At 37.7% G+C, this 14,763-nt stretch overlaps 1 protein-coding gene across 1 annotated transcript in view; it reads right to left on the bottom strand.

Annotated features, from left to right (window-relative positions):
- Nucleotides 1-14,763, bottom strand: part of LOC121737580 (huntingtin-like) — a 52,220-nt gene that overhangs the window by 15,387 nt on the left and 22,070 nt on the right. Inside the window, exons 24-29 of the mRNA XM_042129237.1 lie at nucleotides 13,986-14,231; nucleotides 13,118-13,511; nucleotides 12,781-12,967; nucleotides 12,338-12,479; nucleotides 11,441-11,623; nucleotides 10,865-10,983 (exon numbers count right to left, since the gene is read on the bottom strand). Coding sequence (XP_041985171.1) covers nucleotides 10,865-10,983; nucleotides 11,441-11,623; nucleotides 12,338-12,479; nucleotides 12,781-12,967; nucleotides 13,118-13,511; nucleotides 13,986-14,231 — 1,271 coding nt within the window. The remainder of the gene's footprint in view (nucleotides 1-10,864; nucleotides 10,984-11,440; nucleotides 11,624-12,337; nucleotides 12,480-12,780; nucleotides 12,968-13,117; nucleotides 13,512-13,985; nucleotides 14,232-14,763) is intronic.

The following is a 14,763-nucleotide window of genomic DNA, read 5'->3' as shown; positions in this document are numbered from 1 at the left end:
ATGATGATAAGCTCGCGAAGATGCTGATTCTATTAAGATTGGACGCTATTGCAGAAACAGTGTACATTCATCGTATCCATTTGTGAAAATCCCATTTGTACATTATGAATCATAATGTACAAAATTTTTCTTTTATAATTTGTGGGGGGATTTTTCTTGAAATCCCGAATTTTGGGGGGATTTCGGGGAACACTTGGGGAGAAACCGAGTTGGCCGTCTGGCAACACTGGCTCGGAGTGATGGTAAAAATTATCAGGTTAGGAGTTGAGGTGAGGTACCGCCTAGAAGTTCAGGTTAAAAAAAACATGAAAATTAAAAAGGAATCAAAGTTCAAAATATTTTAATAACGCTTACACAATATCTATCTAACTTTACATTGTAAATGCATGTCATTGACTTTTTATATTTTAAATATTCATTTTTATTTATACATTTTATGCATATTCCTATTTAGGAACACAAATGACCTCAAAATTTGGCATGACACTTGTAGAACTAGTATACACTACTTATCCGAATTCCTCAAACGATGTTTGAGTCATCAAATATTTTTTTTATTTTAATAGTTATTTATGGGTGATTTTGAATATTATATTTGAAAAAAAGAGAAACATTTTCTGTAAAAAAAACCATACTTAGACAAGAGATGCATGTCCATCGAAATTAGCAATCCAAAATATAGTATACATTTTTTTAACCTCTAGATTTTCAACCCTGTTGTAGAGGAGGGTTAAAAATTTAGGCATTATCACACGCAAACCACAAAATCTGATCTATCTCTGGTTTTGCCCTATTAGAGATAGGAATAGCTCACATTACGGCCGTTCCCAATATTTGATCTATCTCTGGTTTTGCCCTTACCTACTAGAGATAGAAATAGCTCACATTAGACATTAGAGACATAATATATTTTATGTCAATTCAATATTAGCTGCGATCGGTTGTATGTCAAATCAGAGATAGATTGAATATTGGGAACGGCCGTAAGTGCGGCAGCAAAAGGCTGGAGGATAGTAACTCCCTCGGTAGACCATGATGATCAGACGCCTCGTTGCCAGTGGGTACATTGTATTGGGCAAGTGCCCAGGACCACGAAATCGATATAGGCCCCAGTAGGCTTAGCATAGTCACCATAGAAGCGGTTTCTTTTTACGGAAGAATAGACAATGTGACAGATTGACAGGTAATCCGCCATTTTGTACCTAAAATCTGTCAGTATGTCGATTCTTTCCCGTTTCTAATGTTGTTATGCTAAGCCTGCAGATGTTTATTAAATAGTGTTCTGTCAAAGTCATAAGGGCCTCAATATGCCCCGGGCCTCCAATAGGCTATAGACGGTCCTGATGATGATGAGCTCATGCATACTATTGGGATCAGGGTCGTCCCTTTCATATTGTCTGCGTGTTCTGGGGTCACGTTATAAGCACCTGGTATTTAACCTCCTGTGACCTTTACTGTTATTATGTTTGGAGTGAAGAATTGACATAATAACAAATTATTACAACTATGTCTTATCTCCGCTTGTCAGATATAACCCTGCGGACCAAATCCTCCATCGCGCTATAGAAGTTTTTTTAATGCGGCGGGTACAGAGGGTGTTATTACACCCTGTCTACTAATAATAATACATACCTTAGAGTTTAGGGTGTGTAATATGTTACATACATACTGCTACTTTCACAGTGAACTCTATATTATTATACAGTGTGTAACAAAAATAAGTGATAATACTTTAGGGTGTGTACGTGTTCCTTGTAGAGAGTTCACTGTGAAAGCAGCAGCGCTGAAAGACGAAAAATTTTTTCCACTTTTGTATGGGCAAGGGCCCGAGCGTCACGAGTTTCCCCATACAAAAGTGAAAAAAATTTTTGGTCTTTCAGCGCTGCTACTTTCACAGTGAACTCTCTACAAGGAACACGTACACACCCTAAAGTATTATCACTTATTTTTGTTACACCCTGTATAATAATATAGAGTTCACTGTGAAAGTAGCAGCGCTACTTTTACAGCGGACTCTAGCTACGAGGAATGCCCATACAAATATTAGAATACAAATATTTCAGCAAAGTAAAAACCGACTAAAAATAATGAAAAAATATATAAATGGTTCTAATATGAAATTTTTAAAGAAATACGATTTAAAATTTTAAAATGTTCTAGGATTATTCATAAAAAATAATAGACACGTAACTTACACAATTTCCATATAGATCCTAAATTATAGATTTGATTAACATAAATATAATTTTGCATAATCATCATCATCACGAGTACTTCCTGTTTCAAAATCTGCTTTTTTAATAACTCCCACACCGGTTTCGGTGACGGTGGCCGGGTACTTTGAACCAGGCCAGTTAAGCAGGAATAATTTTTATAGTGCCGAAGTGTGTCCGCAGTACAATAGAGCACTCTCGCTTCCTTTACTCTCATAATTACGTATACTAGAGATCGCCCAATAGTCGAAATTCGACCTTAGTTTCAACGACATTAGGAGGAACTACTTTTTTGTAAAAAAAATATTGACTTTATGAATATATTTTTTCAACTCTTGTCTCTGAGACTCAGCTGATCTCAGACTGGCCATGTAAGCATTGTCTAATAGTATCTAAGATTCAATAAAAAAAAAACTATAATCCATTTTCAATTTGTCAACTTGTTGCCAACAGACTTCAACCATAAACAAAAGAGTAAACCTATCATGAGTACCCCGGGTTGGGGATGTGCCCCGGAGGTATGTGGGACTCTTACGCACTAAAACCACCTGCGGTTTGCCTTCAGCCGTATAAGGGATATCCTGGAGTTAGTTTTGTTACACCATGTATAATGTATATCTATGTTAGTGTCATACCTACAAGTACAAGGTTCGAAGATAAAGTATGCAGAGAGCTGCATTCCCTACAAAACCTTGGCGCTAGCTTCCTAGCTTTCCATAAACTTGTCACGAAATTATAATGCTTAGATACTGGTGCAAAATGCCGATGCTAAATAACTAAGCAGAGCTAGTTTTTTTTTTTAAATATAAAATAAGGGGACAAAGCAGCAAACGAGTAAACGGGTCACATGATGGAAAGCAACTACCGTCGCTCATGGACACTTCTAACATTAGAAGAGCTACAGGTGCGTTGCCGGCCTTTTAGGAGGACTATCGTGTCAAACAGTTATAATCACGAACTTAAAAAGTTTGTTATAGATCTAATTATACAGTGTGTAACAAAAATTAGTGATAATACTTTAGGGTGTGTACGTGTTCCTTGTAGAGAGTTCACTGTGAAAATAGCAGCGCTAAAAGACGAAAATTTTTTTAACTTTTGTATGGGCAAGGGCCCGAGCGTCACGAGTTTCCCCATACAAAAGTGAAAAAAAATTTTGGTCTTTCAGCGCTGCTACTTTCACAGTGAACTCTCTACAAGGAACACGTACACACCCTAAAGTATTATTACTTATTTTTGTTACACCCTGTATACTTACTACACTTGGGACTCGTTTGCCCCCTTATTTTATAAAAAAAAATCCATTATAGCAGAAACGATTTTTGACAAATCAAGAAATTCCGTAACGAAAAAACCTAACACACCAATCCGACTGTGCCGGCTTCGGTGTTTGTGTGCGTGCGACTAGACGTATGCGAATTTTAATTGCAGAAGTTGATAAAAATTGCTATGCAATAGCCTTACCGCGGCAATCCTTAGTGCCACACGTATTTTTTTTAATAATTTTAATGAATTTCTGTGTAGATATCGATTCGATTTTTTAATTTATTGTCTTTAGTTAAAAATGGAACGGGTTTTTTGACTTAATTAACAATTTGCAACACGCTAAACAATGTCAAAGGTTACCGTGTTATATGAAACTTAAATTGCGTCTGTGTGCAAAAACTAGTCGTTATCCTAATGACTATAATCTGCTCAAGCTAATGCCGCCTTTCCAGGTTGGCCTATGATGGAATAATGCAAGCTATAACAAAAGTACTCTACGTCTCTTACGTTACTTTATAATAACGATCTTGAACACGATCTCAAGTTTGAATGCGACAAGCAGTTTTGAAACCATCCATCCATCTGGTCGGCACTGTAAAATTCGGTATCAATCAAACAAATATTTTCAACGTCTAGCTACAATTATGTCTACCACCGGTTCGAACTAAATCGGCAAAAAAACTGACTTAGGTGTGGCAGTAACTACTGCATCGCGTTAGCGAAGTTTTCTAATTGCTTCGGTATAAATGCGACAGCTGAAATCAATCACGTGGGCATAACACCTCGGTCTGAAGATCTTTCCCTCATAAGAAACTCGAGTATCCTTGTAACATTGTGTCTTCGTTGCAGGCCATGTTGCCACTGCTCATCCTGGCGATGCTGGCATGCACGTGCCTGGCAATCGACTGCCAGAAGAACCTGGCGATGATGGAGCCGAACGTGTACAACGTGAAGCATCTGAAGAACGACCTGGACTGCTTCATCAGCAAAGGAACGTGTGCTAAAATCAGCGCGGCTTGTAAAAGTAAGTCTTTAAAATTATACTCACCAGCAGCTTTACCCCCGAAACAGATACGATTTGGATTTACGAGTCTGATTAGTTCCAAATTGAGCCGCAGCACGATCGTGCGCTAGTATAGCTGTCAGGAGTGGGAAAAGCCGTTGAGATCGAATTAGTTCCAAATTGAGCCGCAGCACGATCGTGCGCTAGTATAGCTGTCAGGAGTGGGAAAAGCCGTTGAGATCGAATTAGTTCCAAATTGAGCCGCAGCACGATCGTGCGCTAATATAGCTGTCAGGAGTGCGAATAGCCGTGGAGGTCGAAATTTAAATTAAAGGAATTAAGTGTCAAAAGTTCAAGCGTAGCGTAGGGTTGCCTACAATAAAAGAAAAGCGCCCTCATTTAAAACGCACTCTTTTTTGCCAAGAAAGCCTTGAAAATTTAAAGGTATTATACTGGATTTTAGGCTGACAAAAATATTTCAATTTGGGTTTTACCTATTTGTAAGTCTAATAATTGAAACAAAACGTTCAATATTATTGTGTATACAGAAACTTGTCTTTTAAATATTCAAGCGATCGATATTTTCCTAACTACACTTCCTATTATGGTATTATACATGAATAGTATGTCCGTATATGAGAAAACTATTCAACATACTGACACAGTTTCATCATTTCATTGTTTCATGAGTTAACAAGTGTAATCAAATTGCAATATTTTGTAGCATGGCCAATTGATAATCTCACTTTTAGGCTCCGTACATACGAGTTTCACTTTAGGGTATGTAACTATGTAACACATTGAGTTGTTCAACGTTCGCTTGAATTGTAAGTACATGCTGCATCGATTTTGATGAAAATAGTCATAACAGTGATATAAGGACATCTAGGATATTTTTATAAGTCGCAGGAATAACAAATAGCCATAATCTCACATTATTGGAGCGACAGTATTTATTTCTGTGTATTTTTATAGTTCTGAAGTCCGGTCGCCTAATGAGGATAGATATTTTAAAGTTTTCACATTTTGAAATCAATTTATTTATTTGTTTTAATCTGAATATATTAACAACCCTGCTTCTAATATGTTGCAATCGTCATTCACAATTGTAGGGTGACACAAATTTCAATTTTTCCAGGACGTATCCCGCAGGACGTGTCCCAGGCTTGCAAGAAGTGCAGTCCCCGCTACAAGCACCACCTCAAAGTCTTCTTGGCTCGCATCAAAGAACTATTCCCAGAAGATTATGTGACCTTCAGAAGAAAATACGATCCGAATGAAAAGTATTTTGATTTATTGGAAGCTAAGCTTTTTAAATATTAGTTTATAGTGGGGACATAATATAACATATATAGTACACCATTCTCAAACTGTGCTGAACGAAGGACTTGTATGACTAAGAACGAGCGCTACACAAAATTGTTATTAAAAAATGTCATTAGACACCAATATTGGAGACAACTTATTCAAAGACAAAGCATTATTTTTGGAGCCTGTCAAAAAAAAATTTTTTTATCTTTATTTAAAGGCTTGTGTCGAAACCGACAATGCCAGCCTCATAAAAATCAAAATTACAAAATTCTCATGCGTAATGACTAATGAATCTGTCAAAAATGTCACTTCTTACAAGGGTTCCGCCACCAAAAATCTTTGAGAGCCGCTGGTGTAGAACATCTTCAAACTAAAACGGTTGTAACATATAAAATACGCATACATAAGCGTAATCTCAGGTAACTAAAAGCAATAAAAAGGAATCTCACGTAGCATGTGAGTGTAACTTGCATATAACCAGTGACGGATTAACCCTTAATCAAATTAAGCAATTGCCTAGGGCATCACGTCTGAGGGGGCACCAGGAGGACAGAAAAACATCTATCCTTAGGGCATCACGTCTCACTCTCACGTCACCAAAAACCACATCAAAAAAGTTTCTAGGAAAAACTAATATTTTTAGGTGGTAAAAGTTTAAAGACCGATTCTAAGTTGATATAAGGATGGGGGGGGGGGGGTACACAGGCATAGATTGCTTAGTCTTAATCCGTCACTGCATATAACTTTCAATGTTCTTGAGTTACTATACTGTTTGTTATGCTGAAAGTATATTTGAATAGGGCTAGGTTTTTAAGATACCTGTCGAGCGTGTTGTATGAAATTTTAAGTAGCCATTAAGAATGAGCCGCATAAGATATTTAAAAACTTTTTTAGAGTAGTGGCGGCTATCTTATAATATTATTTAGATTACATTTTCTATTTAAGCTTTATTATTTAAAATAATTAAAATACTTTAGTTCGTAAGCAAAGATTAAATCGATCGTCATAAAGATGTAACAAAGCAATCTGTAAAAAATACTCAATTAAATTATAAGGAAAAATAACTTCAGTATTTTAAGTTAGATATTCAATAAAGTTTTTTACGTTAAGTACATTTTTTCTATTTTTTTCTCGAGCTTTTACGTTAATAAGAAAGACTATCTTCCTTATTTTAAAAAATCATCATCAACATAGGTGTCTGCCATAGTCTAGCGGCGTAAAGATAATATTATCGTTATCAGCTTAACGCTAATAGACTGTCGTTGTAATAGTATTTTTAGTTATTAGTAGACAAGATGACGCCTGCAACTCCTCTGCGCTAAAAATCGATCATCACGCGGGAACGGTACATTTTTCCGGGATAAAAAGTCCCCTGTGTCCTTTCCCGGGACTCAATGTATCCCCATACTATATTTCAGCAAAATCAGTTCAGCGGTTAGGGCGTGACGAGGTATGAGGACGAGACAGACAGACACACTTTCGCATTTATAATACAAGATGACGCCCGCAACTCCTCTGCGCTAAAAATCGATCATCACGCGGGAACGATACATTTTTCCGGGATAAAAAGTCCCCTATGTCCTTTCCCGGGACTCAATATATCAACATACTATATTCAGACATACTTCTGCATTTATAATATAAGTATGGATGAATATAAATAGTAAGAATATAAGTAATGTGAACACAGCTTAGGACGAGGCCAAATAAGTATTTGACTTTCGCACTGATGACTCTCTCCAAACTTTAATAGCCTAAGGTTCGATTTAATCGCGTCCGCGCGAACGAGCGGTTTGGCCGCTTGACTGCGAAATTACAAGCTATAAAATTTTGCTTGTGATCTCGCAGTGTAGGGGAACGTACCGATACTACGTGACCTATTTTTTAAGATTTTTTGACCCCCTCCCCCCTTGGTAACCACGCGTAGTATTATGCCAACCTTCAAATTTTCACGTGGTATTTCACCAAACTGAAAACTACCAGGCAAACAGGCACTGTTTGTCCGGTAGTTTATAGTTTGGTGAAGTTGTCAAGGTGAAGAAGCGCCCAACATTGCGCGCCAGATTCGAAGATAGTCAAAATGCGTGACGTATCTCTCGGCGAAATCGACTACGTGGCAAAAATCTAAACCCCCTCCACCGTCTTGTGACCTAGCGTAGTATTTTTAAGACCCCCCTCACCCCCTAAATAGGTCATGTAGTACGGGTATGTTCTCAAACCGCAAACGACGCATATAATTCTAATAAAATGTAAGGCCTATTGCGCGTATGGTCATCAGAACATAATATTATACAACTTTAGACGCAATAACATAAGGTAAACAAATCAAAGGAATTTTACCTGTTATTAATAAAGAAATAAAAATCATCTATTTTTACTAATGAGTTTGACATTGGAAAGAAATGTCCTTTAAAGGTCTAAGGGTAAATATTTTGTTTGTTTATATAATGAGGATGTAAAATAATAATTATTAGTATATGGATTTACCACGATAGAAATGGTAAAACTTTGTAATTCAGTCGGGTTATATCCAGCTTAGCCAGATCACGACTAACATTGACTTGACATGATAAAAATTATCTTTTCCCGGGATGCATGTTTTTTATACCAAGTTTCATCAAACTTACCAGTTTAAAGATACTAGAGATCGCCCAATGTTCGAAATTCGACCTTAGTTTAAACGACATTAGGACTACTACCTATATTTTGTAAAAAATATTAACTTTATCATACTTTTTTTCAACTCTTGTCTCTAGGACTCAGCTGATCTCAGACTGGCCGTGTAAGCATTGTCTAATAGTATCTAAGATTCAATAAAAAAAACTTTATTCCATTTTCAATTTGTCACCTTGTTGTCAACAGACTTCAACCATAAATAAAAGAGAATAATTCGTATGTATAGGTTTGTCACTCAAAAATCTGTCATCTTCTTGAGTGTGCGTTATGTAGTGTGTGTTATGTTTTATTTGTTAAAAAAATATATGATAAAAGCATAATTTCAAAATAACATTAGCTCGATGCACTCCTTCACCATATAAGCTATAACTGTGCAAAATTTCATTCACCAACGTTTCCCCATTTTTCGTCAAAAGGGATACAAAGTTTTTCGCTTGCGTATTAATATATAGATAGAGAAACAAAAACAGACAGACACATTTTCGCTTATACATATTAATATTCGTCAGGCTGTCTTATTTTTAGACAGACATAATATTATTAGTTAGTATGGACACCATAAAAGTTGGCCAACTTACGGGGGCGACTAACCCTAAATTGTCGATGTTATAAATCATTTTTATACTTGAAAAAAAGCCCCGAATTGTTTCATTTTCTAAACATAGATATACTACATTAAATTTCCGAGGATCCGACCAAGCGAAAACACGATATCTTAAAATTTTCTCGATAGAAAAAAATCACAAAGATGCATCTAAACACGAATTTTTCTTATATTGCCATAACCGTGCATTAAACGAAGATAATATTTTAACACGTTGTATAAATTTCTATAATTGAGATTCTGACCTAGTGGATTTTTAAAATGTTGTATATTTATCGAGTTATTGCAAAAAAAAACTAATTTGGCGATGAATCCGCGTCGTCCATTTTCACCTGGCATATGAAAGACTGGCGTGAGTGTGAAGAGAGAAAGACGATGTTTGATTTTTTGCGTTACTCGCCCTCTTAATCTTACGATGTTTGACTTTTAAATAAAGAAAAAAAAGCTAAAAGTTTCTAGCATAATACTAAGAGGTCACAACGATTTTACTACAAAATCCATACAAACCATCATTAAATAATTACAATTAATCTATTAGAAAGTCTCCACCTTCCTGTATGTAGTAAAAGGAAACACTATTATGTACCGTACATTAACCGACGGAAAAAATGATGCTGTTGCCATATTAGGTAATATAATTGGTAGTGTGTGATTGATTATATCTTACATCACAACATATTATGGCCCATTCAAAGTTATATTACATCTGAGTATTTGTGAGTAGTTCTTATGTCAATGGCTTTAGAGTTTAGGGTCTTTCAGAGATTGAATAGCTATTGTCAATTTTGCTTAATGCTAAGTACTCACGTACGGTTTTGCTCGATCGAGCAATAACGTCGAGCAAAACCCGCGGCTCGGGATTTCGTCCACACATTCAGCATTGCTCGATAGTTTTATTCTAAATCGATATATTTAATTCCATCAAGCCGGCTCAATGCGAGCCTTCGAGCTGTGAGTTTTGCGGTCCACACAGTAATTATTACTCGATTTGGAGTAAAACTGTCGAGCAAAACCGCATGTGAGTACTTAGAATAACTCTCTGCTTAAAAATACCTACTACTAAGGGGCTGTTTTACCTCTTACTCATAAGTGTCGGATAGGCTATCCGCAACTTATCTGGCAGATACTCCATACTCTATCTGTCAATAAGTGTTAGATAGCCTATCCGCCACTTATCAGGAACTGGTGAAACACGCCTTAAGGCCTAAGCCTATTTAAATCAGTTTTGTTTACTTGCTAGAAATTAACGTAGCATTTTTATGTTACATAATAATATGTCGCAGTCATCTGGTTAAATCTGCTATTTGATTAAATGAATGACTAAAGGACAACTCGTCAAGTCGTTGACTGTAACTTTCAACGTCTTAACTGAACGTTTTTAGTGATGGAACCTTGTTCGTTCGCTGTTATTCAGACAGTTTCGCCTTGTTTTTTTTTAAGTAGGTGCTGGTGGCTTAGTTACAATAACGCACTTTAAAATAAAATAAATCGGAAAAAAAAGATCTATACAGTGCTATATGTGCGAGATGTTTGACGCTGCAGTCGGAAAAAAATTAACTACATTTGAATCACCAGACTGATTTCATGTTCATTTTGTTCAATGGGCTATGTTACAAACTGCTAAATAGTTAGACGTTTAGTGACACATATTTAATAAATTTTGGGCCTACCCATTCAATTAAATGTCGTCATTCAGTGAGCGCGCTAGTCATTCAATCAAATAGCAGATTCAACCAGATGACTGCGACATACCCATATAATTATTTAGTAAGAGGGATAGTTGTAAGCACTTACCTGATAGCTATGGCCGGCTCCATCTTGCCGACTATTCGGCATATGAGGAACATCAGCGCTCCGGATTGGCTCTCGTGACACGCGCTTAGTATCTTGTGAGTGTTGAGAGCGAACTCGTCCTGGTCAAAATAAATTGTCACACTATAATATTATCATCGCAATTCTATTCTTCCTGTGAAAACTATACAGGGTGTAACAAAACTAAGTGATAATACTTTAGGGTGTGTATGTGACCCTCCATAGAGTTCACTTTTAAAGTAGCAGCCATGAAAGAGTAACTTTTTTTTACATTTGTATGGAAAAAAATATTTGTATGGGCAACATACAAATAAAAAATTGCTCTTTCAGTGCTGCTACTTTTACAGTAAACTATACAAGGGACACATACATACCCAAAGGTATTATCACTTAGTTTTGCTACATTTTGTATACCAGTGTAAATTTTGGTGCTCGATAAAAATCGGCCGGACGGACAGACAGGCGGATAGACGGACGGACAGGCATCGAAGGGTCCCGTTTTTACCCTTTGGCTACGGACCCCTAAAGATGTAACAGCTCGACGTAAGATGCACATACCTTGAGACAAGCCTGACATCTAGCAGCAACAGCTTGCAGCAGCAAAGCTGACGCCGCCGGCGCCGCTTGCACCGACTTGACGAGCTGCCTGACAATCTCCTCGTTGTACTGGGAGACTATCACGTGGATACGGTTGACGAGCAGCCAGGTGAGATGAACAGCTTGGGAGAGACCATTGTCCACCTGAAAGATGAGTTTGTTAGTCGCCAAAATTTTGATATTGCCTAAAATTTACAAATTGCCAAGATTTTTACAAGGTGCCTAAAATTTTACAAGTTGCCTAAGATTTTTCAAGTTGCTTAACGAGATGTTCATTGCACTGGAAAACAACATAGAGTTTGTAGTTTGCAAGAGAAGCTGTTATAGACTTTGACGAAAGAAGTTTTCTTAGATTTGACGAGTTGCTTGTCAATCTTATGATTGTACTAGGTGATATAAACGGCCTGGTAAGTAAATTTATTAAAAAAAATTAAAAAAGGCAACTAATTAAAACAGAATTTTAATTAGTTGCCTCAGTATTTTAAGTTGTCTGGCTGAGAGACTACATGAAGTTTTCGAAAGACAGTTACCCATTTTGACGAAAGATTTAATTAGTTGCCTAAAATTTTACAAATTTGGACACTTATGAGTTTTTGTGCCTCGATTCGCCGTTTGGGCTATCCATACTGATATTATATTCTGCGAAAATGTGTCTGTCTGTCTGTTACCTCTTTATGCCCAAACCGCTGAACCGATTTTGCTGTTTGATATGGTATACCCATATTCTATTTGAATCCAAGGAAAGTACATTGGATACTTTTCATTCCGGAAAAATGTACGGTTCCCACGTGATAAACGCATTTTGGCGCAACTCCGTTGCGGGCGTCATTTAGTAGTAACATTTAAAGTATAACTCACAAAGTATTCACAATACGCCAGCACGCACGCCGACTGTAGCAAGTCAGCTCTTAGCAGCGCGGAGTCCCCGCTCGCGTTGAGCGGAACACCGCGGACGAAGCCGACCAACTTGTGCCAATACTTGTGGGACAGGAGGTTTAGTCTGTGGACAAACAAACACACATTGTTCATTACATTAACGCTACCGTCCGTAGTGGTTTAGAGCTCTTGACTCGGAGGTCGTGGGTTCGATTCCCGCCTTGGACACATGTTATTTCCAAGTCTGGTTAGGACAATGCACATTGATGCAAGAAACGCACCGTATGGTTATTGCTTGAAGTTCTCTTTCGTTCAGTTTAGTGATTGGTGTTCTCGTTTGGTGTAACTTGTGCTTGATGTTTAAATTTGAGCTTGGTGACCGCCTTAAGTGTTTGCGTTTGGTGTTTATACTCGTTGACAGTTACCGTATCAGTAGATGCGACCAATGCACCGTCAGCAGCGGCGCCCGATGAGCACACTTCAGGCAGACGAGGTTGAGCGCGTCCAGGGGGAAGTTCTCGTCGGGGCTGTATAGGCCGGTGTTGAGGCCGTCCTGCTCGTTGTGGAGAATGGTGCGAGCCATCATGGCGGTGAGTGGGAAGAGGCAGCCATCTTGAAAAAACAAACACTTTAGGGCAAAGATATTTTTAAACATACGATGCTTGTGTAGAGACATCCGAGACATAATACGGTAAATACATACAATCTGATGAATTTATGCATACATATAATTTGTATGTAAATATTGTGTAAAAAGCTCACCTGTCAAATGTAGCATATGCTTAACTTGCACTATAATATTCACGCACACCGAATAAATCAACCTATTCTGCTCCTTATACTCGCTATCCACAAGGTCGAGATTCGTCTGAAAGTCGTCCATCTCAAGAATCGCATACGTCAATGTCTTGAACAAAAATCGCACCAAAATGACATCTGGCGAGAGATTTGCGCAGTTCTCGTTGACATTTTGGACATTCAAAGGATCTACATTCGGTTTGACGTTGAAGAAAATCGATTCCGGCGCTATACACGTCGATTTCAAGTAGTTAATCGACAGTAGTATCTCGGTTTCTGGTACGTATATCAGAACTTTTCTGAGAAGCACCATTATTATGATGAGGTAACGAATTTTCAGTTTTTTCGGTGTAGTTGCCTGAAACAAAGAACCAAAGTTAAAAATATGTAAAAATTTAACAGGAATGAGATATTTAATTACAGAGCCTACTTTATTATTACAAAAAAGATCCACACAGACATTATAAAAGCGTTTTTTCTTACTTATCACTTATCAAACAAGGACATACAACGAATCGCATCAAAATTCGTTTATCGCGCGGGAACCATACACTTTTCCGGGATAAACAGTATCCTATGTCTTTACCCGGGACTCAAAATATCTCCATACAAAATTTCAGCAAAATCGGTTCAGCGGTTTGGGCGTGAAGAGGTAACAGACAGACACAATTTCGCATTCATAATATTAGTATGGATGGATTTGAAATCCATCCAGCACTTTTAAAGCAGCAAACATCCCAAAAAACTTTTATTTATAATATTACTATGGTTTTGAAACTACATCCAGCAGTTTTTAAAGCAGCAAACCTGCAAACATCCCAACAAATTTTACCTGATCCGGAGGTGCCTTAAACAGTATCTTCAGTAGAATCTCCACTCTAGATTGTTCTAGAAGCACATCTCGGTACAACACGTCTAGTAGCGTCTCCAACGCCTCTACTGCCTCTCTCTTCTCAAGCAGTAGACTTCTCTCGCTGAGCAGATTGAGAAGAGTATCCGCTGCCAACTCCGACCAGCGGTAGTGGCTTTCCGGTTGGTCGCGAGTGAGTGAGAGAACGGATGAGATGAGCTCTAAAACCTGGAATAGAAGTGGAAGATATAGGGTGGGTTGCACCAGAGGCGTGGTTAAAGTTAAGGTTAAAGTTATGGTTATAGTTAGCTTTAACTTTAACCTTGACTTTGACCGGAGAAATTGACAGATGACAGCTGGTCCAACAAGGTTATATATGAACGTAGGCGGGGGCGCTGCTGGCAAAGGAGAACTGTCAAAAATGGCGTTCTTGTATGATGACAGCGTTAGTTCCTTTTTCGCCACGTGCATTTAAAACCTTGTCGAGCTCTATGGTTATGGTTAAATATGGCGTCTTGATGGCGTCCATTTTTAATTTTAACCAAAGATTTGACATTTTGCATTGTACTTAAAGTTATAGTTAAAGTTAGTTGGTGCAACCCAACCATAGTCTATTAGCGTTAAGAAGGCATAGGGAAGAACTGACAGTGTGGGGACAATACAACCTGAAATCAAAATTGGAATGATAGTCTATTGGCATTTGACGCTAAGGAGGCAGTGGAAAGAAATTGTGACAGGGTGGGGACAGTACAAATTTTAG

Source organism: Aricia agestis, chromosome 21 (assembly GCF_905147365.1).
Source record: "Aricia agestis chromosome 21, ilAriAges1.1, whole genome shotgun sequence".
Lineage (NCBI taxonomy): Eukaryota > Metazoa > Arthropoda > Insecta > Lepidoptera > Lycaenidae > Aricia > Aricia agestis.
This window is presented reverse-complemented; position numbering and strand designations above follow the sequence as displayed.